At 37.4% G+C, this 27367-nt stretch overlaps 1 protein-coding gene across 1 annotated transcript in view; it reads right to left on the bottom strand.

Moving 5' to 3' along the window:
- Positions 1 to 27367, bottom strand: part of RLF (RLF zinc finger) — an 86034-nt gene that overhangs the window by 40257 nt on the left and 18410 nt on the right. Inside the window, exons 2-5 of the mRNA XM_043578719.1 lie at positions 12815 to 12969; positions 11656 to 11737; positions 7759 to 7891; positions 526 to 728 (exon numbers count right to left, since the gene is read on the bottom strand). Of these exons, the coding sequence (XP_043434654.1) occupies positions 526 to 728; positions 7759 to 7891; positions 11656 to 11737; positions 12815 to 12969 (573 nt within the window). The remainder of the gene's footprint in view (positions 1 to 525; positions 729 to 7758; positions 7892 to 11655; positions 11738 to 12814; positions 12970 to 27367) is intronic.

Below are 27367 nucleotides of genomic sequence, written 5' to 3'. Positions count from 1 at the left end.
ACTGATAAAATAATTTTTAAAAAAGATTCAATTATTTTATTATTTTCCACGGTACCCAGCTTGTGCATTTAACTATAGTTCAAAACATATTCACAGGTTCTAAAGTCCCATATTTCTCCGCTTACAGTTACATGTGTAAAGTTCCTTAAATGAAAGCTAAGTGACATTCCTACTTTAGTTTATCCCTTGATGTTAGTATTAATAATTTCTGTATTTCCCAAACATATAGAAATCATTACTTTAAAAAAAAGAAAAACACCTTTTACATTTGAAAATTTCAAAGCAAACCATTGCCCTAACACATAAATACCCACCTGCATATTCTTTAATTATCTACTTTCAAATCCACCTGTAAGATATAACTTTATATTCACTCTGTTGAACAGTTATATACAATTAATACGGCACTTTTTAGCAGCCAGAAAAAAATAATTCTTGGTTTTCATCCTGGCATGCAACATTTATCAAAATCTATTAAATTCATAGTAAGCGTGAGTGACAACAGCACTTATTTGCTTTACTCACCTCCTTAATAGCATCTTCATTCGGGAGAATGGAACATAAGCATGTGATATAGGCTTGCTGAAAAGATGACACATTTGAAATTTCCTTAGATTCTGCACACAGTTTTGATAAAGCAGTGGCCTGAGGGATGCAGTTAGATTTCAACAAATGTTTTATTCGCATTTGCAGAAAGGAAGGTCCTTCTTGTGCAATCAATTTATTGACTAGGAGAAAGGAAAAATGAAAGTCTGATAACATACCTCATAACATGTCAAGGTTAAGACGATAGTTTGATATCTTTTGTTGTTGGTTTGTTTTTAGTGAATAAAAATTCGGTTGATATAACTTGGGAAGTATATTCTGATCTCAATACTCATCTAACAGAGCAGATAGCAAGATAAATTAATTTTGCTAATGATTCCCACATTATTTGTAGTTTTATTCTAAACACCAAACCTCTTAATAAAACTACTAACACTTTATTAAAATTAATTATTTGACTTTCTCCTCCCTCACTTTCTGGTAAGGATATTAAGGAATATGGATATGAACAACAAGCATAAATGCAAGAAAAAGAAGTAGCCTATGTAATATTAACAACTACCACTCGAACACTTTTATGAGGTACCAAGCTTTAGGCTGAGTGTTTCTATATACCTCTCACTTATTCTTCACACCACCACCAAGGCAAGTATTATTATCCCCAGTTTAAGGTTAGGAAAATTAATATTCAGAGAAATTAGGTAACTTGCCAAGGATTCCAAAGCCAGTGGTGTTCTTTCCTCTAAACCAGGAATTTCTCAAAGTGTGTTCCACCGACCAAAAGACCTGAGAGATAGTCCTAGAAAAAAAAAGGATTCCTTGGTCAAATCTCTGAACAGTCCTGCAATAAAGAAAACTGTTCACTTTTATTTAACCCAATGTCTCCCAAACTGATTTGACCAGAGAACCCTTTTACACATATTATTAGCATAAAGTAAAATATATGTTCCTGGTTCAGTACACACTTTGGAAAATGCTGCTCTGGGCAGTACTAAATATTAAGCATCTGAGCACTGATTTTTACAGTGTTCTAGACGATCCCACGACTTACGAACAGCACACACTCAACAAGTGTGTGGCATCGTTACTATTATTTAAAGAACAGAGGTGAGAATATCGTAGGTCAAGACAAGTCATGAGTAAACAAACTGCTTTAGATGTTCCATCTAAAATAGTGTTTCTCAAACTTGAAAGTGCCTTCTGAATCACCTGGGGTATCTTAGTAAAATGCAGATTCTAATTCAGTGGGTCTGGGATGGGACCTGAGATTTTGTTTTTCCAACAAGCTTCTCAGATGATACCCATGCTGCTATGTCTACAAGCATGAGATCTATGGAGTGGAAATCATTGTATTAATGATAAACCACTGTGGGGACAGGGATAAACTACTGGCCCAGTCTTTACATCCGAACCAACTGTACAGTTTCTGAAATTCTTTTAAAAAACAAGTAATACCATATATGCACATGACATAAAATTCAAAAACACAAAAAAAGTTTATAAAGTTGTCTCCTTTCTGCCCTAACTCCAGTCCCCCAGTCTCCTTCCCCCCAAAACAATAACTGTTTCCAATTTCTTCCAGAAATATTCTGAGTACAGAGGACCTATTTCTTTTCCCACTAAATATATCATATAGGTCATTCTATATAGGTGGAAGGTGCCTATTTCCTGTGGTAGCTCAAAAAGGTCTAGATTCTAGAGCTCTAACTGCAGATTTTGATTTAGCAGGTGAAGCCTGGGGAGGGAGAGAGGGGGATAGAGAATGTGTGTCTGTGTGTGTTGGTTTTAAATTCCACAGATACTCTAATAATGTAGTCAAGGTCAAAAGTATGGCTGGAAAACAGATCACTTTCACTTGGATTTTTCCGTTTTAGTCCCATAGGCACTAAATTCCACAAAACGAACTCATAATCACATCTCCCTCTCAAATAGCTCCTCATTCCTTACTTCTATTTTCAGTAATGGTATTCTCTCAATCATACAGAAATGAACGTTTAGCATTATCCCTCCTTGCCAATTCCATCCCTCAATTATTATTATATCCTTATTGTATGCTAGCAATTCTTTTTAAAACTCCCCAATCAGGGGCACCTGGGTGTCTTGGTCAGTTGAGGATCTGACTCTTGATTTTGGCTCAGGTCATGATCTCCCAGTTCATGGGATTGAGCCCCACATTGGGCTCTTAACTGCTTGGGATTCTCTCTCCCTCTCTCTCTGCCCCTCCCCCACTCATGTTCTCTTGTGTGTAAATAAATAAGTAGATCTATATCTATATATCTATATACATATATACATATATAGATACATATATACATATAGATACAGATATATAGATCTGTACAGTTTCTTAAATTCTTTTAAAAAATAAGTAATACCATATATGCACATGACATAAAATTCAAAAACACAAAAAAATGTTTATAAAGTTATCTCCTTTCTGCCCTAACTCCAGTCCTCCGGCCTTCTTCCCCCCAAAACAGTAACTGATAGATAGATAGATAGACCTCTCTCTCTCTCTCTCTCTCTCTCTCTCTCTCTCCATATACATATACATATACATATACATATACATATACATATACATATATACACACACATATATATGTATATACATATGTATGTGTATATACATATACACATATAATACATATATATATATATATATATATATATACATATACATATACATATATAAATATATAAATATATTAGGGGCACCTGGGTGGCTCAGTCAGTTACGCGTCTGACTTCAGCTCAGGTCATGATCTCACGGTTCATGAGTTCACAGTTCATGGCCCCGCGTCAGGCTCTTTGCTGACAGCTCAGAGCCTGGAGCTTGCTTCAGATTCTGTGTCTCCCTCTCTCTCTCTGCCCCTTCCCCGCTCATCCTTTGTCTCTTTGTCTCAAAAATAATAAACATTCACAAAAATTAAAATAAATAAACATTTTAAAAAACCTCCCAATCTAATTCTTTCATATTATTTCCTGCCACATCTGTCACCCCAATATCCTATTCTGCCTATCATCAGATTCTGCTCTGTGTATCTGCCCTATAAGGCTATAAGCATTTTCACAAATCTCACCCTGAAGAGCTATACAACCCACCTTCTTCTAAATTCTTACAGCATTAAAAAAAACAATTCCCACATTATTTTACTTCCTTCACTGTACTTACTTTTCTCTTTAACTACAGGAATAAAGGATTACAGTGTACAGAGATTACTACCTCATGTTTTGGAATCACATTCAATGTGAGGCTGAATCAGGACTCTGACACATACTAGCTGTGAGACCCTTGGACAATTAACTGACCTCTCTGAGCCTCAAGTTTCTTCATCTGTTAAAAAAAAAAATTAGTAATATCCACCTCACAGAGCTGAATGAATCATAGATGAACTACCGTAACACAGATAAGACACTTGGCACAGGGCCAGGCACAGAGTAAATGCTCAATACTAGTTGCTATTATCTGTTTCTGTCTTCTCCCTTACTACACCATCAGCAATTTGTGAATACCGTGTCTTGTTAACTTCTGTATTCCCTGCAGCACTAAACACAATGCCTTACATATTAGAGAGGTTTTACAAAACCATATATTTAGCAACTGAGTGGTTATCATGCTTCAATCAAAAACTTTCAATATCTCCTCACCTGTGTTCAAATTCTGCCTCCCAATTTTAACCACGTGGCCTTAGGCATGTGTGATGTCTCACCTGGTTTATGGACTAAATGAGATATGGAAAGCACTAATATGGTACTTATCACATAACAAACACTCTAAATTATAGAGGTAAAACTAATTTACTCAATGTACTATAGTTAAACCACCATATTGACTTTGAACATACAGACCAATCTTGCATTTTAAAATTCATTTCAGGGCTGCCCGGGTGGTGCAGTCAGTTAAGCATCCAGACTCTTGGTTTTGCCTCAGATCATGATGTCACAGTTCATGAGTTCAAGCACTGCGTCAGGCTCTACGCTGACAACTCAGGGCCTGCTTGGGATTTCTCTCTCCCTCTCTGCCCCTCCCCTGCTCAGGCCCTTGCATGCTCTCAAAAAATAAACATTTAAAAAAAAAAACAAAAAAAACAGGGGCACCTGGGTGGCTCAGGTGGTTAAGCTGCTGACTTTGGCTCAGTTCATGATCTCATGGTTCAGGAAATCAGGCCCTGCATCCGGCTCTGCACTCACAGCACAGAGCCTACTTGGGATTCTCTCTCTCTGTTCCTCCCTCAGTTGTGCTCTCTCTCTCAGGATGGATAAACTTTATAAATAAATAAGCTTTATAGATAAATTCATTTCAAGTTATGTGTCTTAACTTTGTTTTTTAAAACGAAATCCATCCATACATTCAATATTTAAAAATGATATAATAAAGTATAGAAATCCCCTTCCTAATTGGGACTCTTTCTGTATTTTTTTGGTCATTTTAGTATAAAATAATTTTTAATCATATATCCTTTCTTCCATCTAGATTCAACAAATGAACTGTTTTGTCATTTCTTTACTTCGCTTTTCTTTTCCTGAACCATTTAAAAGTAAACTGCAAACATCACGATACTTCATCACGTAAAAAATGGTTAACATTTAAGGTCCAATTAAAAACAGCCGTTTTTTAATTTTTTAACAGGAAAGCCTGTTTTTATTTTTACTGGAAGGCTCAAGTGGCACCTGACAATTCATAAAATGGCTTCCTAGGTAGGGGGCAGAAGGGACACAAAAAATAAACTGGGGTGGGAAAGAAAAACAACCAAGAGGAGGTATAAGAGCTGGTTTCTTATCAGCCTGATTTGGGAAAGGAGTTGGTGACTCTGAACAAGGATGTATCCCTTCCTTCAACCTTTGGGAGGGGAGAGAGAAAAAAAGGAAAAGACTGTGGCTTTGGCCCTCCTGAGTCTCCTACTGGCGTAAGTTATGGGAAAGGGTGGGGGCGGGGGGCTGGGTAGGTGGGTAGGGTACAGGTCAGTTGGCAAAACTGGCAGATATCAGATGGTGGCTCTGGGTGTCCTTTGAGTTGTAGATGGAATCTCTCCATTATGGTAGTGGGGGCTCCCCACTGATGGTAGCTGAGGTCTCCTAGTCTGTAGGTTACCTGGGTCCAGGTGGCTGCTGCCATTGCCACTGTGAGGAGGGGTAGTTTTGTGACTCCTGGAGCTCAGGACGGAAACTACGAGTGAGACCTTAGCTGGGCTTGGTCTTGCCATCCCCATCATCTGTGGCAGGCTGCTGGGGTAGCCTGGGGTGGAAAGGCCTTCAGTACCTGGGCTGGAATCTGGGTGGGAGAACCTGCTATTTCCCTGCTGATTATTCCAGGCAGAAGTGCCAACAACCGATACTCATTACATACTTCAGTAATAAACTTTGGGCGGGGGGCGGGGGGGGGGGGGGGGGAGGTCACAAAATTCAAGAATTCAAGGCAGGAAAAACAAAACCCTGACAGATCTTTTTTTAAATCCACAAAAATAAACTGAAAAGCATTTATTGAGTTCCTTGGAGGCTTAAAATGTGTACTTTTATGCTTCTGATGACTACATCATTGAACAGAAGAGAATCAACGAGAGGATAATCACTGCTTTCTAATTTCAAATATATGTTAATACCTGGGCTACAAAGGGCAGTGGGGCTATAAAAGAAGCTTTCTTTAATTTCTGTAATGTTTATTTTTGAGCACATGCACGCGTGCACACGAGCACGAGCAGGGGAGGGGAAGAGAGAGGGAGACAGAGGATCCAGCAGGCTCCATCCACACTGTCAGCGCAGGGGCCGATGTGGGGCTCAAACTCACAAACCATGAGAGCATGACCTTAACCAAAACCAAGAGTCGGCTGCTTAACTGACTGAGCCCCCCAGGCTCCCCTAAAGAAAGCTTTCTAATCTTCTGACCTGAAATTAGAGTCAGGGCCAACTGAGAAAGCAGGCAGACTATATAGGTTGCCCACCATTTCTATGCTAGTTCACAGAATAATTCCTTAGACATGTCACTGTTCTGTGCACAGTCTTACAGATAGTGGGCACTTCATCTTTACTGAATAGATAGGATACCACAAGATGTTAGGTGAACAGTGCTTCTCTCCATCTCTTGATTTTTTCTATGTGAAAAGAAATTAAGTACTGTTAACTCCTGAGGTGGGGTGATGTATTTGACTCGTACATCAAGGGAAAATAAAGTGGGGACATTTAATGCTACTCTAGCCTTCTTCCTGTTGAGCTTAGACCTGCCTCTAGAGAGTAACAGAATAAGTGCTCTTCTCTGCCCTAGTCAGACTTTATCTGGACTGGGATCTGCCTAATTCTGGGATTCTTCTGAAACTATTTGGCTCTATCCTCTAAGCAACTTATATTAATAAGAAAGGTGATATTTTAGCCTCCATTTGCCTATATCCACAAATGGGATGACATATACTGGGAACCTGAACAGAAAACAATAAAACCAACCTCTTTTCTATTTAACAGCTCTTTCCTTTATTCTTTTCCTCTTTTGTCAATGTGACTAATAAGCAGGAGAATTAGCAGAGGAAAGGGATCAAGAGAAAACTCTAAGTACCCTCCTTGCCAATCTTCTCACTATACGGAAAACCCAAACAGCATGTCTACAGTAGGCTGTCAAACTTGGTGAATGAATAAGCTAACTAGGATATTTTAAGGCATCAACATTCAAATGGTCTGTTCAAGACCTAAGTTAAAGATATATCAAAAGTATAAATAAAAACTCTTCTGAAGCTCATTTTTATTCCTGAAACATACTTAACAGAATGTGATCCTTTTAATTTTCTACTAACTTAAAGCAAATGAAATCACAATTGGTCGTGGTACCAAATGAAATAACTTTTTGTGTCTAAAATGCAAATACCAACTCAATTCCATAAATCTTCTGGTGTTAAACTGACAATTTTGTAAATAAAATTTTCATTCTTTGCATTTCTCTACAAAATGCTAAATTCCAATTATTTCATAAGTTTAAAATAAAAAAGCAATTTTTCCATGGTCCTTAGTTGTAGTAACCAGTGAACAAAACACGAGCAAAGCTCTACCATATACTAAAGACTAGGAAGACATTAAATGCTAACGGTTAGTTTTTACTATTCAAAGGAGAACAGACTGGGTAGGGATACACAGGTGATATTTACAAAATTTTAAGCCATAAGTGAATTCTAATTCTCTTAGATCTAAGTCTTCCTTCAATATAGTCAGTAAAGTTTTATGGCTTACCTTCTTCTGTTTCTACTGGCTGTTGAGACAGAATTTTAAGAAGAACTGGGTTTTTCCACACTCCTTCCTTGGTAACATGAACCAATATTTGTAGGTTATTATTCCCAAATTCCAATAATGCATCATGTGACTCCTAAAACAAAAAACAGCATATCCAGAAAACAGACTAATAAGCAATATAAAATGTATTTTTTGCCTTTTCAATGTATCTGAATGTCTATGAAAGGAACTTAGATTTCCAAAAGAGAAATAAGCAGGAAAAAAAACCATCCTCAAAGCTCTGTTTATTTTTAAAAGTGAAACTAGAGGGGCGCCTGGGTGGCTCAGTCATTTGAAAGTCTGGCTCTTGGTTTCAGCTCAGATCATAATCTCACAGTTGGTGAATTCGAGCCCTGTGTCAGGTTCCTTGCTGACAGTACAGAGCCTGCTTGGAATTCTCTCTCTCCCTCCTTCTCTCTGCCCCCCCCACTTCTCTCTCTCTCAAAATAAACTTAAAAAAAAAAAAAAAAAGAAACTAGGGTATTTTCACTAAAGAGCACCTTTAAAATGTTTTCCTAGGGGTGCCTGGGGGGCTTGGTTGGTTAAGTGTCTGACTCTTCGTTTCAGCTCAGATCATGATCTCATGGTTTGTGGGTTCAAGCCCCGTGTCGGGCTCTGTGCTGACAGCACAGAGCCTGCTTGAGATTCTCTCTCCTTCTCTTTCCCTCCCATGCTCACACACACTCTCTCTCAAAATAAACTTAAAAATAAAATAAAATGTTTTCCTAAATTCTCCTTAGGTAAAATTATGACCATAATTCAATTTACAACCTCACATTAATAATTTTATTTAAAAAAATTTTTTTAATGTTTATTTTTGAGAGAGACAGACAAGTGGGAGCCAGGAAGGGCAGAGAGAGAGGGAGACACAGAATCTGAAGCAGGCTGAGCTTTCAGCACAGAGCCCGATGCAGGGCTTGAACTCACAAACTATGAGACTCATGAACCATGAGATCATGACCTGAAGTTGGAGGCTTAACAGACTGAGCCACCCAACTGTCCAATTACCAAATTATTTTAAGGCTATTTAATAGCTTTCTTTTAAAAGATTCCACAATATTCACAAGGCACTTTGATGGCTCAGTTAGTTAAGCGCCAGACTTCAGCTCAGGTCATGATCTCGCGGTTTGTGAGTTCGAGCCCCACAATCGGGTTCTCTTCTGTCAGCAAACAGCCTGCTTCAGATCCTCTATCTCCCTCTCTTCCTGCCCCTGCCCTGCCTTGCACACTCTCTCTCTCAAAAGTAAACATTAAAAAAAACTTTTTAGGGGCGCCTGGGTGGCGCAGTCGGTTAAGCGTCCGACTTCAGCCAGGTCACGATCTCGCGGTCCGTGAGTTCGAGCCCCGCGTCAGGCTCTGGGCTGATGGCTCAGAGCCTGGAGGCTGTTTTCGATTCTGTGTCTCCCTCTCTCTCTGCCCCTCCCCCATTCATGCTCTGTCTCTCTCTGTCCCAAAAATAAATAAACATTGAAAAAAAAATTAAAAAAAAAAAAAACAAAAAACTTTTTAATAAATAAAGGGTTCCATGGTATTCACAAAGGCAATGTATTCCTTCTAATAGAAATATCAATTTAATGATGCCAACTGATAAATGTTTTCACTGTTTAAATTCTTCTATCAAAAGACGTTATTTTTATTATTATTATTTTAATGTTTATTTATTTTTGAGACAGAGAGAGAGAGACAGAGCATGAATGGGGGAGGGTCAGAGAGAAAGGGAGACACAGAATCTGAAGCAGGCTCCAGGCTCTGAGCTGTCAGCACAGAGCCCGATGCGGGGCTTGAACTCACGGACCGCGAGATCATGACCTGAGCCGAAGTTGGATGCTTAACCGACTGAGCCACCCAGGTGCCCCTCAAAAGACTTTTTAAATGAAAAGTGGCTCTATATAAAATGTCATGGAAAGTCTAGGTTATCAGCTATCATTCTATCTCCTCGGAAAACAAAATATAATTGCCAATAGTTTGTTCTTTAAAATATTTATGTACACAAAGGGTCAGGAGAAAGGAGTCAGAAATTTAACTTGACATAAATGATTAAGTATATGTCTCCAATGTCCACTATTACTAGTGAGGATTATTGGTTGTTCCCATATTCTGAAATTTTAATGTGTTTGCTCTTATTCATTGTCTCCCTTCATCTCTACCCCTCCCCTGCTCATTCTCTCCCTCAAAATAAATAAACTTAAAAAAAAGTTGCAAAAAACAGGATTGCGGTTTTATGAGAAAATTCATTTCAGGATGTATTTTCATATTCATAGGCAAAAGACGTGGAAGGGTTACACAAGCTGAAAATAGGGAATGAGCGTGTTCTATTTGTGGCCTGCTCTGATAACAACTGTTCTCTTACCAAAAGTTTCCTCAAAACCATCTACTGCCTTGTTCATTTATCACTAAAATAAGAAAACTTCAGGGTTTTACCTTTTAGTGTTCAACAGGGACCACGTCTTACATTTATCTGTACCTCTACTACATTTATTTTATTGAACACATATTCAAAAATATATCCTGTATGATAAATACTGGAAAAAGTTACACAGGTGTAGGGGAAAGGCAAATATTTTGTGCGGGCATACAATCTAAGAAAAGAATGAAGAAACAGGACAGTATTCTCTCTGCAAAGGATACTAATATAAATAATAGTAATAGCCTTAACAAGAATAGAGAGATTTGCCCTTCTAGACTGTTGTATGCCAGGACAAAACTACTGGCAAGCCTCAAAACACAGCATAACAAAATCAGTGTGTTATGTATGAGAGATGATTTTAGCACCCATATGAATATTTGAGGAATCAGGACCATGTTATAGGGATTAAAACAGGCCAAAGACATGAGAAAAAAAATCCTCTTTTCCCCAAAAAGAAAAAGATTAACACTGTTATCATTTCATTTTGAGTTATACACCCCAGAAGAAAGAAACTGCCAGATAAAGAAGTATGTCTGTTAACATCTAAATATTTACTTGTGCCTGCATGAAACAGGTCTGGGCTACTACAGAGTTATGTCCTCGAGGAAGCAGTTAGCAAAACAAGCTCTGGATATAAATCTGGGTGTAACTTTGGGTAAGCTAATCAACACTCTCCATGCCTAGTCTTCCTATTTGTAAATGGGGATTCAAATGATCACTACATTATAGGCTTGTAATTTGATTAAAAGACACAAAACACATTAAAAGACTCAAAACACACAAAACAATGTAGAGCAGTATTTAGTACATAGTGATAACAAACTATTTTTTTTTTAAATAGTTTTTCGGTCTCTGTCAGTAACAGGCAAATTTGCCTCCTGTTACTGGCATTTTACTTGCTTTTCCTCCTATCCTATTATCTCCTCCACAACTCGTTACTTTGTGATGTGCTGCTCACCTTTTACGAAAGTGGATAATCAAGCCAATATGAGAGCCAATGGAGCTCTTCTGCAAACAAAATGCATGAACAGAATCTATGATGACTATTTTGGCTGTTTGAGAGACTTATAGTGCTAGACATAATCCCTAATGTTAGAGGGAAATTACTAGGTAAGTGTACAAAGAATGATCCAAATACTGCTACCTTATAACCAACCATATACAACTTTACATTTTTAATAGCTTTTTTCTGTCTAAAACTTTGTTTTTGAATAATGAAAACTTCTATGTTGATTCCTAAGCTATATAATGGCTAACAAAACCAAATGAAAGAATAAAACAATTTTTAACACACCCCCTTCATTTGGAAGGCATCTTTCTCAAAATTTCATGAAATTAATATACAGTATGCTTGTTTTTCTTCCAAGTTTTCAATTTTATTTGCTGGGAGGAATTAACTAAGTGTCTTGGATATCTAAACAGAGAACTTTTTTGAGCCCAAATCAACTCACCTGTAGAGACTGAAGGAAGAGTACCCAGACTTCACATGGCAGTTCACTTTCAGACACTGAAAGCAATAATTCAAAACAGCTCCTATAATATAAAATAATGAAGTCAATATACAAAGGTGGTTATAGTAGTTATAAGCATAATCAAATACAGTACAACAGTGATACTGAATATACATTTTACATTTGTTTAGATTATTTGAAATTTGTTTCTCACTCTTCAAAATTTTCTTTAACACTGTTATATTGGCTTTTCAACTTTAAAAAAGAGAATAAAGAAAAACCAGGCATCTTCATAATTACATTGTGGCTTTAGAAGTCAGTAATAATATATTCCTTTTAGAAACCATATTGCAAGCAGTTTTATTTAGTTTTATTAGGATGTGGGGAGGGCACACAAATAGGAACCATTCTGATTCCTGAAGACAAAAATAGGAGCAAAATATTGTCAATGCAGCTGATAAAGAGATAAATATTGTAACTGTCATCTATATAGATTCTTGTCACTTGCAGAGGAAGCAGAAATATTGACAAGGCCAATTCTTTGTCTTTAACAAATCAAGACTACCCAGACTAGAATCCTTCCAAACAATCTGTAAGTAAACCAATCTAAAAACTGAATAGTTGTACCTTTTCAATTTGCAGATGAAAATTGCATTAAAGGTGTAATTTTATCTGTTACTACAACAGCCAAATATTAAAACAACAGCTAAATTATCATGAACTCAGGGTAGTAATCTTATACTATATCCTGATATTGTCCGCTAATAAAATTATTCTTGGTTCAAATAATGTAATTGAATTGTAGAATTTCAGAGTATTTCTCCACAAAGTGATCCTCAAAGACCACTACAGTTTCCAGATACTGTCACTTAAATTGATCTATACCTAAGAACAGAGAGAAAATGTATTATTCTTGGATGCTAAGCCTGAGTAGAAGAGACTCTGGAGGCATTTAAAGATTACGTTGTTTGGCTGGAGCTTCGCTTGCACTTTATTTCCCGGGAACCAGAGTATGAAGGCTCAGAGCAAAGGAAATTTCATTCAAAGGTATGGCTTTAATGGTGCTCTGAAAAATGTGATTTCATAGTAAAGAAAAGTCAAGCAAACATTACAACCAGAAGTACTCAATTTTAACAGTGACTTAAGTACTTAAACTTACAGTACTAATCTGCCAAGCACTAACAGGACATCTTCACATTCAGTAGTTAAATATGGGCGTGCACTGGCAAAGCTTTGGATGGCAAGTCGATATACCTCCAGAAGATACACCATATGTTCTGAGGCATTCTTGTTGCTTGCGTACTGCAATAAGGTCTAAAAAATAAAATTAGAGTATTAATTATTTAAGAAATAAAAACAATGAAACAGACTTTGTTCTCAAATACTGTCACTCCCCTTTTTTCTAACAAATGCACACACCTTTTATTTGCCTTTTTAGCCTCTCATTTGTTTACAGGATTCTATTCTCTCTCTTTTTTTAAATGTTTGCTTACTTACTCTGAGAGAAACAGAGTATGAGCAAGGAAGGGGCAGACAGAGAGGGAGAAAGAGAATCCCAAACAGGCTCCGCACTGTCAACAAATTGCATGATGCAGGGCTCGATCCTATGAACTGTGAGATCATGACCTGAGCTAAAATCAAGAGTTGGATATTCAACTGACTGAGCCACCCAGGCACCCCGAGAAGACTCTATTTTCATCATTTAATGAATTGTTTCTGCTGAATTAAAGAAAAGCCAGAACTGCTCTTTTGACATGAGAATAAATCTAAAGGTAAAGCCATAAAATCTCTATAGTTATTCTCACTAGAAGTCTGGAGTTATGATCTCTGAAATTCAATAATGAGTTTCATTAATAGATTAAATTGAGCACCAGCCAGTAGTAAGCACTGGGTATATGAGAATAGGACTATGGTTCCTGCCTTCTACAAGAAGACATTTATTCCTGAGTATGGCCCTCAGCTCTATAGCTCTAAAAATCCATTTTTCTCTGCACACATAGAACTGATTAGGCTTAATTTACACCAACCAATTTATGAAAGAATGATGTTATATTTTTATTTTCAGTGAAGTTTATTTTTTAAAAATCCACATATAGGCCAAATGCCAATTTATTTGTTTATAATAGGAGACAGTCATATTACCACCCAGAGTAATGCCTTACCCATAGCGTGGTTACCTAAGAGGGTGTATCTGGTGAGTATGAAATCTAAAACAAAGGAAAATGGAACTACAATCAAGCCTAATAAATTACATGTGTCCAACACGAAGAATTTGTTAAAATGATGGTGGAAAGCTGGCTTATGTTCTCTCTGGACAATGCTAGAAAATCACTGCAAAATTCTTGCTTGGGGACTCTAAGTTCCACAGGGTTGTGCTCTCTTCTATTAATATATATATCTTCCTTCCAACAACTGCTTAGGTTTTGCTTATGCTCAACTGATATATCTAGTTAGGTTACCACTTGAATTATGCATAGGCAGCATACAAGTTTTTTCCCTCAGAATACACATTCTGACTGGACCAGTGTCTTATTTTCAAAGGGTAGCTTTATCTTGAGCGAATTACATATGATTTGAATTCATTACCCCCAGTATAATTTCTTCAAAAAGTCCTAACTTCCTGTCTTCACTTTAATTTTTCTGCGTGAAGAACCACAAATAGTTATAGTAGCACTACAGGATTCCACTGGATTTTCTGCAGCTTCAGTTTCTAAAAAGGCCTTATATCAGTTCTGATAATTAAGAACTGACTAGTCTTGATTGCTTAAAAAAAAAAAACTTACAAGGAAATACATCATAAACAATTATACCATATATAGTAAAACTCTTAGCTAACACATTGGATTATCTGGTCTTTGCATACTTGAGTGATCAAGCCAGTTGTTTTAGTATACCAATTCAATTAGGTATCTTGCTTCTTTATCACAGTTTAGATATGAGCTCCTTCTGTATTTTCAGAGGAGCATTATGTCCTCATTTAATCAAATCCCAAATTTTAGGGGCGCCTGGGTGGCTCAGTCAGTTGAGCGTCCAACTTCAGCTCAGGTCATGATCTCACAGTTCATGGGTTCGAGCCCTGCATCAGGCTGTGTGGTGACAGCCCGGAGCCTGGAGCCTGGAGCCTGCTTCGGATTCGGTGTCTCCCTCTCTCTCCACCTCTCCCCTGTTTAGTCTCTGTCTCTCAAAAATAAATAAACATTAAAAATATATATTTAAAAGAAATCCCAAATTTTAATAAAATAAAAACTTAATAATATCAAAGGTTCTTAAAACTGAGCCCACAACAATCCTTTTTGCAGCTAAATGAGTACACAAAAGGAATGGAGATTATGTGATTATCTGTTATATAAATAAAAATTCACATAATCTCTCTTAAGAAATTTATTAAAATCTACGTTACAAACAAAGTCTGTTTCAGGTCAGCAAATTACTTAATTGTCTGCATTGGTTAAACCAGGGAGCTTGATAAATTTATACTCAATACCAGATTTTATGCTCCCTGAGGTCAGATATTATGTGTTTTCAATCTTTACAGGACTAACAATTCTCCACCCACTCCCACCCCCATAGAACATTCTCAAGTCTCACTAAATGTTTGCTAATCCATTCATCATTTTATTCACTGGACAAATATTTACCGATAGCTTACTCTAACCTACACTGTTAGGTACTGGGGGAAAAAGACATGGGGGCCTATCCTCATGGAGCTTTCAGAATGAGTCAACAGTGTGACAGTTGAAACCACACATGCAAATTAACCAACTGCTGCCTAAAGTATACAAAGAGAAGGGTTGAATGCATACAGATGAAGTGGGTCTTTCCAGTCCACCTTCCCACTAAGAAGGCTCCTGCCACCAATCGAGTATCTTATGACACATTTCATGAAGACTTCCACAAGCTACACAATTTCAAAGATTCAATACCCCATGGATATTTATGTTTATAGCTTGCCCTATACTGATTTATATATTTTTATATTCCTAAATCTTTTCATCCTTATGTGTTAGTCCAATTAAATAGATCTTAACATTATCCACTATGACATACTCTGAGTATTTGAAGATTCACTGAAACAATCTTTCTCACAATCACCTTTTTAAAAAAATTCAAGATTAAGCTGAATTACAGCCATCCAAATAATATTTAAGTATCTCATGTAAACAAAATTCCATCAGAAGCAGTAAAGAAAAATAGGTCTTATTTCTCCTTAGAAATTTTATTTTAGACACCAAGAAAACTGAAAGAGAAAGGGAAGATAAATAATAAATATCACTTCCTCAAGCTCATTAGGATTCTACAGAGACCAAATTAATGTCCCCTCTCTGTTTCAATAAACTCATTTATTCCACAAACACCTACTATGTGGTAATACTGTGCTGAGCAGTAAGGATGGAAATTCTACTCCTGCCCTTAAACAGAAAGGTATACTGAGAGGTCAGATACACGTGCATCTCTATAGGCGCCATCTTTGATGATTTTAAACACTCTTACTGGGGTGCTCTCATGCATATCCCAGGCAGATTACCTCTCAAGTCTTTGTTAAGAACCTCAACTGCCTATTAGACATTTCCATCTGAATGTCCTACTCAAATCGCAAACTCAACATGTCCAAAACAAACATCTTCCCCAGCAGATATGCTCTTCCTCCTATGTTCCATCTGCTTCTTTTCAGGAGCCAGAGCTAAAAAACTAAATCACCACCCCACAGTTTGTTGATTTAGCCTCAGAAATACTTTTTTTTCCTACCTCTATGCTTTACTTCTATAGCTAGTGACCCTGACCAGGCCCCCAACATAGTTTACTATGGACTCATCTGGACTTCTACAATAGTTTACTTCTCCAGGCTAAATACCCTCCAGTTCTGTATGCTATAATCACAACATATATGTATATTAAAAAAAAATAATAATGCACAGGGGAAAACTTAGAAGGAACTCAACTAAAATGCTAACCATATTAGCACTGGGACAGTAGTAGCATTATGAACAATTTTTTTGTTGTTTTCATATTTTTCTGAACTTCCCAAATTTCTTTTTAAAATTATTTTATTTTATTTTTAAAGTGTATTTATTTATTTTGAGAGACACAGTACAAATTGGGGGTGGGAGTGGGCAGAGAAAGAGGGAGAGAGAGAATTCTATGAGGGATGAGGGGCTCAAACCCACAAAGCTGGGAGATCATGACCTGAGTCAAAACCAAGAGTGGGATGCTTAACCAACTGAACCACACAGGCACCCCCAAGTTTCTTTTTTTTTAACTTTTTTTTTTTTTAATTTTTATTTTGGAAAGAGTGCAGACACAAGCAGGGGAGAGGGAAGACAGAGAAAAGGAGAATCTCAAGAAGGCTCCATGCTCAGCACAAAGCCTGACTGGGGCTTGATCCCATGACTCTGGGATCATGACCTAAGCTGAAATCAAGAGTTGGATGCTCAACCGAGTCACCCAGCCACGCTCAAATTTTCTTTAGTGAACAATTATTATGCTTACAATGAAAGGGGAAAAAATCTCCCTTCATCTGAATTCTATCTACATTCCTCACTACATGGTTTCAAAGAGACTGGCACATCCTATTTTCTGAGAAACTATCTAAAAGGGAGCATTTTCTCAAGTTTATTTATTTAAAGTAATCTCTACGCCCAACATGCTCAAATTCACGACCCCGAGATCAAGAGTCACATGCTCTTACAATTAAGCCAGTCAGATGCCCCAAAGAGGGAGCATTTCTTACAAAATAGTCATATTTTATGCAGGGATGTACTGCAATTTAAAACTCAAGTGGTTTAAGACTATTTTCTTTAATAGAAATATTCCCAATGGAATTCTCATAGTATTTTTGAGCACACAGTACTAGCTATGTATTCTCCTAGGAGTTTTCCATGCTACTAACACAATTTACAACAGCCCCCCTTTTTTTTTTAAGTTTATTTATTCCTTTTGAGAGAGAGAGAGTGAGAGAGAGAGAGAAGAGAGACAGCACACATGCAAGTGGGGAAGGGGCAAAGAGAGAGAGGGAGAAGAGAGAGAATTGCAAGCAGGCTCTGCACCACCAGTGCAGAACTTGATGCAGGGCTCAAACTCATGAACCATGAGATCATGACCTGAGCCAAAGTCAGACACTTAAACGACTGAGTCCCCCAGGTGCCCCTATCATCAGCCCATTTTATTTATTCTTTTTTAAGCTTTATTTTATTTTATTTATTTTTATTTATTTATTGACAGCATGTGCACATGGGGTTGGGGTACAGAGAGTGGGGGACAGAGGATCTGTGCTGACAGCAGAGAGCCTGATGTGGGGCTCAAACTCATGAACTGTAAGATCATGACCTGAGCCAAAGTCAGATGCTTAACCAACTGAGCCACCCAGGTGTCCCCAGCCCATTTTAAAACTGAAGAAACAAAAGGGTGCCTTGTTGACTCAGTCGATAGAGCATGCAAGTTTGAGCCCCACAATGGGTATAGAGATTACTTAAAAATAAAATCTTTTCCTTTTTTTTTAAAGTGAGGAAACAAAGAGGGGCACCTGGGTGGCTCAGTCAGTTAAGCATCTGACTCTTGATTTCGGCTCAGATCATGATCTTGTTTATGGGTCTGAGCCCCGCATCAGGCTCTGCGCTGACAGTGCGGAGCCTGCTTGGGATTCTCTCATTCCCTCTTTCTGCCTGTTCCTCCTCTGCTTGCTCAGTCTCACTCTCAAAATGAATAAATAAACGTACGTACATACACACATAAGAAAGCAGAGACACAGATTAAGTTGTCTGCCCAAAGTCACCCACTAGCTAAGTGCAGGATTCAGAATTTAAATTTGAATTCAGAGGTACCTGGCTCCAGAGCCCACACTTCATCACTTTGCTGCATGTCTTCTCAGAATGCACAATTCTACAACTATTTTAAGTGTGCTTTTATTTTTTTAAGTTTATTTATTTTTGAGAGAGACAAGGAGAGAGGGAGGGAATCCCAAGCACGTTATGTGCTGTGGGCACAGAGCATGACCTGGGGCTCAAACTCATGAACCGTGAGATCATAAACTGAGCCCAAACCAAGAGTCAAATGCTTATTAGCCAACTGAGCCACCCAGGTGCCCCTTTAAGTTGCTTTTAAATTCCTTTTTTCCCCTAAGCACTGTCTTTAATATTTTGTAGTATCATTAAAGTGACTGCTTCTGGGAAGGTTTTGCAGCAGCGATGCTAATTAATGCCCCACACTTTAGAATGCTGGTGGCTCACAAAGAAATGAAAAAAGGTATTTACTGTTAAGGCTGCATGTCCCAAGGCAAAAGGAAATTATGTCACTTTTAACAGAAGAGATTTGCATTATTTCAAATTTTGCACATAAAGCGAGAAACCTTATTGATTTAAATTTCTCAACATATGAAATTCCCAGAATTAAAATAAATTTGAGTAAAATGTGATCGCACTATGACAGACAGGCTTCCAACAAGACTAAGTCTGATTTCTGAAGTATGGCTCAAGTTTGAAAAAGCAAAAGGGAGAGGAACAGGAGGACTCCAAATAGACAGCAACTTGAACAGTCAGAAAAGATGACTAGAACAGATGGGGGCAAATGGTGACAAGACTTAACGTCACTTGGTGAGGAAACACTGGAGGTTTCCCACGAAGAGACTAAGCTGGGTGTGAGATGAAATGGAAGGGGAGGAAAATGGCTGGCTGCTCACACAGAAAAAGTGGGTAGAGTCAACTAAAACCTTTAAGTCTTTTACTACGTTGCTATCAGGCTCCACTTCACACTTTTCCATATTGAGTATAGTTGGTTTTTCAAACCCAGAAATATGACTTACTTATTACTCTGTCTTATCTACCTAATTCATCCATCCTGATTAAATTTCATTGGATTCAGTCCATCATCCCAGCCTACCCAGATTATTTTTAGATACTGATTCTGTCATAAGATTTAACTATGGTTTCTTGCTTCATTTCATTTTCAATTGTAGTGTATGTGCTGCTGAGGCAAGCACCATTTTCAATTCTAACAGAATACCTTTTCCTGTGTTGTCCTAAAACTAGTATCATTTACTGTTTAAAAAATAGAGAGATGGAGAAATAGAAATAATATCAAGAATCCACACTACCACCACCCAGAAACAGACCACTGTTAACAGGTAATATTAAATCTGAGGGGGTTTTAATGCCTAAATAGAAACATTTTAATGGAATCATACTATACATTATTTTGTAACATTTTCCCCAACATCAGTATGTTATAGTTGCACAGGCTTGTGTATGTATCACAATTTATTACCCAATTCTCTTTTTCTGGACATTATAGTTTTTAACTTTGTACTGTTACACATAATGTTGAAGGCATTCCTCTAACTTCTTGCATGTATTCTTCATGACAATTTTCTTAGGATAATATCCTATAAATGGGATTGCTAGGTCAAAAGATGCATAATTTTTAAAGCTTTACATTGTGCCAAATTCTGCTCCAGAAAATTTGTTCCAATTTACATTCCTATTATTAGTGTTAGACAGTGACAGATTGGGAGCTGTCACAATTATTGTATATTACAATCTAAATATGATTTTTTGAGGGTCAACTGGATAGGGGAAATACAATTATTTTGTTTATTCAATTTAACAATCCTTTCATTACTGGTGAAGTTGAATAAAATTTTCATATATTTCTTTTATGAGGTAATCTTTACAGCATCTTATAAGGTATCTTCATCTGAATTATCAATAACAGTAAGGAAGACAGCTTGGATGGGAATAGCTCCAACAGTTAACTTCAACTTTCAAAAAATCAAAGAGGACAAAATACTTCTAACTCATTCTGTATGGCCAGCACTATTCTGATACCAAAGCCAAAGAAAGACTACAAGTAGGAAAACTACAGATCAATATCCCTTATAAGCACTGATAAAAAATTCATTGGGGCACCAGGGTGGCTCAGTTGGTTAAGTGTCCTACTCTTGTCATGAACCCAGGGTCATGAGATATAACCCCATGTCAGGCTCTGAGCTGACTGTGTGGATCCTGCTTGGGATTCTATCTCTCTGCCACTCTCCTACCCTTGCCTGCAGGCTCTCTCTTAAATTAAAAAAAAAAAAAAAAAATCAGCAAAATACTACCAATCTAAATTCAATGGCATATTAAAATGGATTAGATACCATGACCAAATGGGATTTATTCCTGGAATGCAAGGATGGTTCAGCATATGAAAATCAATGTAAACACTACATTAATAGAATAAAGGGGAAAAAACTTCACAAGATCATTTCAACTAATGCAGAAAAGGTGTCTGAAAAATTCAAGAACTTTTCATGATAAAAAGTAATCAACAAGGAACAGAAGAAAACTATCTCGGTGTGCCTGGCTGGCTCAGTCAGTTGAACATCTGACTTCAGCTCAGGTCATGAACTCAAGGTTCATGAATTCAAGCCCCGCATCAGTCTCTGGGCTGAAAGCTCGGAGCCTGGAGCCTGCTTTGAATTCTGTGTCTGCCCCTCTCTCTGCTCCTCCCCCATTCACACTCTGTCTCTCCCTCAAAAATAAGTAAACATTAAAAAAATGTTTGAATAAAAAAGAAAAACTATCTCAACATAATATACACCAATAATAGATGAAAACCCACAACTAACATTATACTCAATGGTGAAAGACTGAAAGCGTTTCCTTTAAGATCAGGAAAAAAGATGCCTATTGTCACCACTTCTATTCAACATAGTACTGGAAGTCATAGTAAGAGCAATTAGGCAAGAAAAAGAAACAAAAAGCAACCAACCTGGAGAGAAAGTCAAAGTTTCAATGTTTTGTAAACAACATGATTGTACATGTAGAAAGTGCTAAAGATGCCACATTAAAAAAATAATAAATTTGAATAATCAAATTGAGCAAACTTGCAGGATACAAAATCAACACACAAAAATCAGTTGATTTTATACACTAACAATGACATATCTGAAAAAGAAGTTAACTAGTCCATTTACAATAACATCAAAGAAATAGGAATAAACTTAACCAAGGAAGGGAAAGACAAGCACACTGAAAATTATAAAACTCTGCTGAAAGAAATGACAGAAGACACAAATAAATGGAAAGACATAACATGGAAATGTTCATAAATTGGAAGACTTACTATTGTTAAGATATCAATACTACCCAAAGCAATCTACAGATTCTATGCAATCCCTATCAAAATCCCAATGACTTTTTTTCCCAGAAATAGAAGAATCCATACTAAAATTATGGAATCTCAAGGGACCAAGAATTGCTAAAACAATCTTGAAAAGAATAAAGTTGCAAATCTCACATTTCCTGATTTCAAAATTTACTACAAAGTTACAGCAATCAAAGTGTATATTGGCATGAAAACAAGATATACAAACCAATGAGACAGAAAGCCCAGAAATAAACCCTATACATATCCGGTCAATGAGTTTCCACAAGGGTGCCAAGACCATTCAATGGGGGAAAGGGCAGTCTTCTTAACAGTGTTGGGAAAATTAGGTAACCATATACAAAAGAATTAGATTCACCCTATACCATATCCAAAAATTAACTCAATACAGATCTAAGATGATTTCTTGAATATGATACCAAAAGCACAGGTAACAAAAGTAAAAACAGACAAATTGGACTATATCAAAATTTAAAACTTTTGTACACCAAAAGACACTACCAGTATGGTAAAAAGGCAACTCACAGAACAGGAGAAAATATTTGCACATCATATATCTGTTAAGACTGATATACAGAATATATAAAGAAGACTTAAAATTCAACAACAAAGGGCACCTGGGTGGCTCAGTAGGTTAAGCGTCCAACTTTGGCTCAGGTCATGATCTCACAGTTGGTGGGTTCAAGCCCCACACTGGGCTCTGTGCTGACAGCTCAGAGCCTGAAGCCTGATTTAGATCCTGTGTCTCCCTCTCTCTCTGCCCCTCCCCCACTCACACTTTGTCTCTCTCAAAAATGAATAAACATTAAAAAAAATTTTTTTTAAATTCAACAACGAAACCCAAACAACCTAATTAAAAATGGGCAAAGGACTTGAACAGGCATTTCTCCAAAGATACACAGATGGCCAAAAAGCACATTAAAAGATGCTTAACATCACTAATTAAGAAATGTAAATCAAAATCACAATGACATAACCACTTCATTCCCATTAGGATGGCTATTACCAAACTAAACCAAACCAGAAAATACCAAGTGTTGACAAGGATATGGAGAATCTGGACCCCCTGTGCGTTGCTGCTGGGAATGTAAATGGTGCAGCCACTGTGGAAAATGGCATGGTGGTCCCTCAAAAATTAAACAACTACCTGGGGCACTTGAGTGGTTCAGGAGGTTAAGCATGTGACTCCTGATTTCGGCTCAGATCATGATCTCATGATTTGTGGGATCAAGTCCCACATCAGGCTCTGTGCTGACAGTGCAGAGCCTGCTTGGAATTCTCTCTCCTTTCTCTCTGTGCCCCTCCTCCCTACTGCACCCACATGCAGGCTCTCACGCTCACTCTTTCTTTCTCTCAAAATAATTATTTTATTTTTAACTTTTTTAAATGTTTATTTTCAAAAGAGAGAGAGAGTGTGAGTTGGAGAAGGGCACAGAGAGCAGGAGACATAGAATCTGAAGCAGGCTCCAGGCTCTGAGCTGTCAGCACAGAGCTCGACTCAGGGCTTTAACTCACGAACCATGAGATCATGACATGAGCCAAAGTCGGACACTTAACCAAGGAAGCCACCCAGGCTCCCCACAATAAATAATTATTTAAAAAATAAACAACTATCATATGACCCAGTGTTCTACTTCCAGATATATACCCAAAGGAGTCAAAAGCAAGGACTTGACAAGGTATTTGTGCCCATGTTCATAACAGCATATTTATAAAAGCCAAACCCATCAAGTGATGAATGAATAAACAAATTGTAGTATGAACACATAGTGGAATATTATTCAGCCTTAAAAAGTAAGGGAATTTGACACATGCCACAACATGGATAAATTTTGAAGCCATTATGCTAAGTGAAATAAGCAAATCACAAAGAGAAAATAATGTATGTTTCCACTCATACATGGTACCATAGTCAAATTCTTAGAGACAGAAAATAGAAGGGTGGTGGTTAGAGGCTAGGGAGAGGGAGAAATGGGGAGTTAGTGTCTAAAGGGTTCAGAGTTTTGGTTTGGGAAGATGAAAATGTTCTGAAGATAAATCGTGGTGATGGTTTCAGATCAATGGAATATACTTAATGCCACTGAATGCGTACTTAAAAATGGTTAAAATGGTAAATTTTATATTATGCATACTTCACTACAATTTAAAAAATACCAAAAAAGAGAGCCAACTTTATGTCTTGAGATTTTAGATTAGCAACTTTCAAGAAACTAAGTGCAACAAGAAGACAGGGAGAAAGAAGAGGATAAACTCACATATCCTCCATTTCTACTTTAGTGAGTCATTACTGATGCAAGCATTGACCTAGAATACTAGTAAGTCTGGAGATTTTAAAATCCAAGCTTTATCATGTTGGGGAAAAGTATTACAATTCAGATGTAGCTATGTAATAGAGTGAAATAATATGCCTTTTGGCTGTGGATTCAAACTTCTTACCCTCATCATTTGCTAGCTAACCTCTTTGGGTCTTTTTTTTTTTTTTTTTTAAATCAGTCAACTGAAACTGAGTATTCATTCTGCCCCAGACATTGTGCAATATAGCTTGTAATAAATCATGGCAAAAAAAAAAAATCTGAGATGATAAAAAAATTTATCATCTCAGCCATTTAAAAAATACAGTTCTGTGGCATTAAGTATATTTATGGTATTGTGCAACCATCACCAACATCCATGCATCGAACACTTTTCACATTGCAAAACTGAAACTGAACCCATTAAATAACTCCCTATTATTACTACCTCCCTTCAGCCCCCTGACAACCACCTACTTCCTGTCTCTATGTGCAATATTGCTTTCATATTCTATTTTCAGTTTGAAAAAGCAACACAAGATAATAATAATGGCATTAGGATAGACAAATAGATCAATGAACAGAACACAGTCCAGAAATACACCTATATACATATGGCTAAATGATTTTCAACAAGGTGCAAAGGCAATTTTTTAATTCAATGAGAAAGGAGTCCTTTCTTTTTCTGAAGTTTATATATTAAATTTTCAGAGAGAAAGAGAGCATGTATGCACGCTTGCAAACAGGGGAGGGGCAGAGAGAGGAGACAGAGAATCCCAAGCAGGTTCCATGCTGTGAGTGCAGAGGCTGATATGGGGCTTGAACTCATAAAACATGAGATCATAACCTAAGCCAAAATTAGACACTTAACCAAGTGAGCCACCCAGGCACCCCAGAGAAAGCAGTCTTTTCAACTAACAATACGGAACATTCGGATATTCATTTAAAAACACAAAAAACTTCCATCCACCCATCATAGGATATATAAAAATAAGCTACAAATGGATCAGAGATCTAAATGTAAAACCTAAAATAAACTTACAGAAGACAACATAGGGAAAATCTTTGTATGTAACATGAAAAGCATGTTAAAAGATAAAAGAGAGAGTTGATAAACTGAACTTTATCAAAATTAAGAATGTGTGTTCTTCAAGAGATACTGGTAAGAGAATAAAAGGAAAAGCCTAAGAAAAAAAGCCTGTGTGTTTATAGAAGGGTTCAACTTAATAGAAATTAACCATGGCTTGGCTGGCTTGTATGCCCACCATTAGTTATGTAGGACTTTTCATTCCTGTCTTACCCAGTATCCTAGTAATTCTTGATGGTATCTCACATGAGTTCAACAGTTATTCCAGAATGTGTGACATCCACGATGCTGTTCTGCCTTAGTTCATCCTTGTGATTTGCTCCCTATAAGCAGGTAGACAGTACCTTAGGCTTTCCCCATGGCCACATTACCACAATGGAATCTGTGTCATGGCCAAGGATGTTCCCTCCAGACAGTCCCAAGTGATTCAGGGTCTGAATGTGTATACCTTGGAAGTGAAAATCACCATTCCCATTCTGCCCACTCTCTGCCATCTAAGCTTCAACATTAAAATAAAGAATAGGGGTGCCTGAGGGGCTCAGTCGGTTAAGTGTCTGACTTCAGTACAGGTCATGATCTCGCAGTTGTTAAGTTCGAGCCCCACACTGGGCTCTCTGCTCTCAGCACAGTCTATACACTTTGGATCCTCTGTCCCCCTCTATGCCCCTCCCCACTCTCTCTCTCAAAAATAAACATTTAAAAAAAGGAAGAAAGAAAAATATATTTCATGAAGGGTTTATGTCCAGAAAAAAGACAGACAGACAGACAGACAGACAGACACACACACACACACACACACACACCCTTCTCAAAACTCAACAATAAAAAACAATCCACTTTTTTTAATGGGCAAAAGATTTGAAAAAATATTTCACCAAGAAAGATATAAGAATGGCAAATAAGCACATGAAAAGATACTCAACATAATAAGTCATTAGGGAAATGTAAATTAGAACCAAAGAGAGCACCACTAATTTTAGAATGGCTAAAATTAAAAAGACTGATCACACCAAATGTTGATCAGGAGATAGAAAGCTAGAACTCTCATACATTGTTGGTGGGAATGTAAAATGATACAACTACTCTGAAAAACTTGTCATGTGATACAACCATTCCACCTACATATTTACCTAAGAGAAAAGAGAAAGCGTTTGTTTTTTTTAAATATATGAAATTTATTGGCAAATTGGTTTCCATACAACACCCAGTGCTCGTCCCAAAAGATGCCCTCCTCAATACCCATCACCCACCCTCCCCTCCCTCCCACCCCCCATCAACCCTCAGTTTGTTCTCAGTTTTTAAGAGTCCAAAGAGAAAGCATTTGTCCACACAAAGACTTATAAATACAAATGTTCACAGCAACTTTATTTGTAACAGCCAAAAAGTAGAAACATGCTAAATGTCTATCAACAGGTGAATGAGCAAAGCATAGTAGAACCATACAATGAATACCCAGCAATACAATATATTAATTCCATACAACATGAATTTCAAAATAATTATTGTGTAAAAGAAGCCAAAGGCGCAGCATAGTTTATAAAAGAATGATATAAAATTCTTAAAAATGGAATCTAATCTCTAGAGAAGGCAGATCAATCATTGGGTGAAGATGAAAGATGGTAGGGAAAGACAGACAAATGCAACGGGGTAGGAAGGAAATTCTAGGGGTGATGGATATATTATCTTGATTACAGTAATGGTTTCACCGGTGTTTTGCCATTAGATATGGCAAAGCTTATCAAACTGCACATTTTAAAAACAAGCAATTTACTGTATATCAATTATATCTCAATAAAGATTGTAGTTTTTCTTAAGTTTATTTATTTTTGAGAGAGAGAGAAAAAGAGCATGAGTAGGGAATGGGCAGAGAGACAGGGAGAAAAAAATCCCAAGTGTGCTCTGCGCTAATAGCATGGAGACCAACATGAGGCCCGAACCCACAAACTATGAGATCATGACCTGACCCCAAATTAAGAGTCAGATGCGGGGCGCCTGGGTGGCTCAGTCGGTTAAGCGTCCGACTTCAGCTCAGGTCATGATCTCATGGTCCGTGAGTTCAAGCCCCACGTCGGGCTCTGTGCTGACAGCTCAGAGCCTGGAGCCTGCTTCGGATTCTGTGTCTCCCTCTTTCTCTGCCCCTCCCCTGCTCGTGCTCTGTCTCCCTCTGTCTCAAAAATAAAAACATTAAAAAAATAAA

The sequence above is a fragment of the Prionailurus bengalensis genome, chromosome C1 (genome assembly GCF_016509475.1).
Source record: "Prionailurus bengalensis isolate Pbe53 chromosome C1, Fcat_Pben_1.1_paternal_pri, whole genome shotgun sequence".
Lineage (NCBI taxonomy): Eukaryota > Metazoa > Chordata > Mammalia > Carnivora > Felidae > Prionailurus > Prionailurus bengalensis.
The sequence above is the reverse complement of the archived record's forward strand: the minus strand, read 5'-3'. Positions and strand labels throughout refer to the sequence as shown.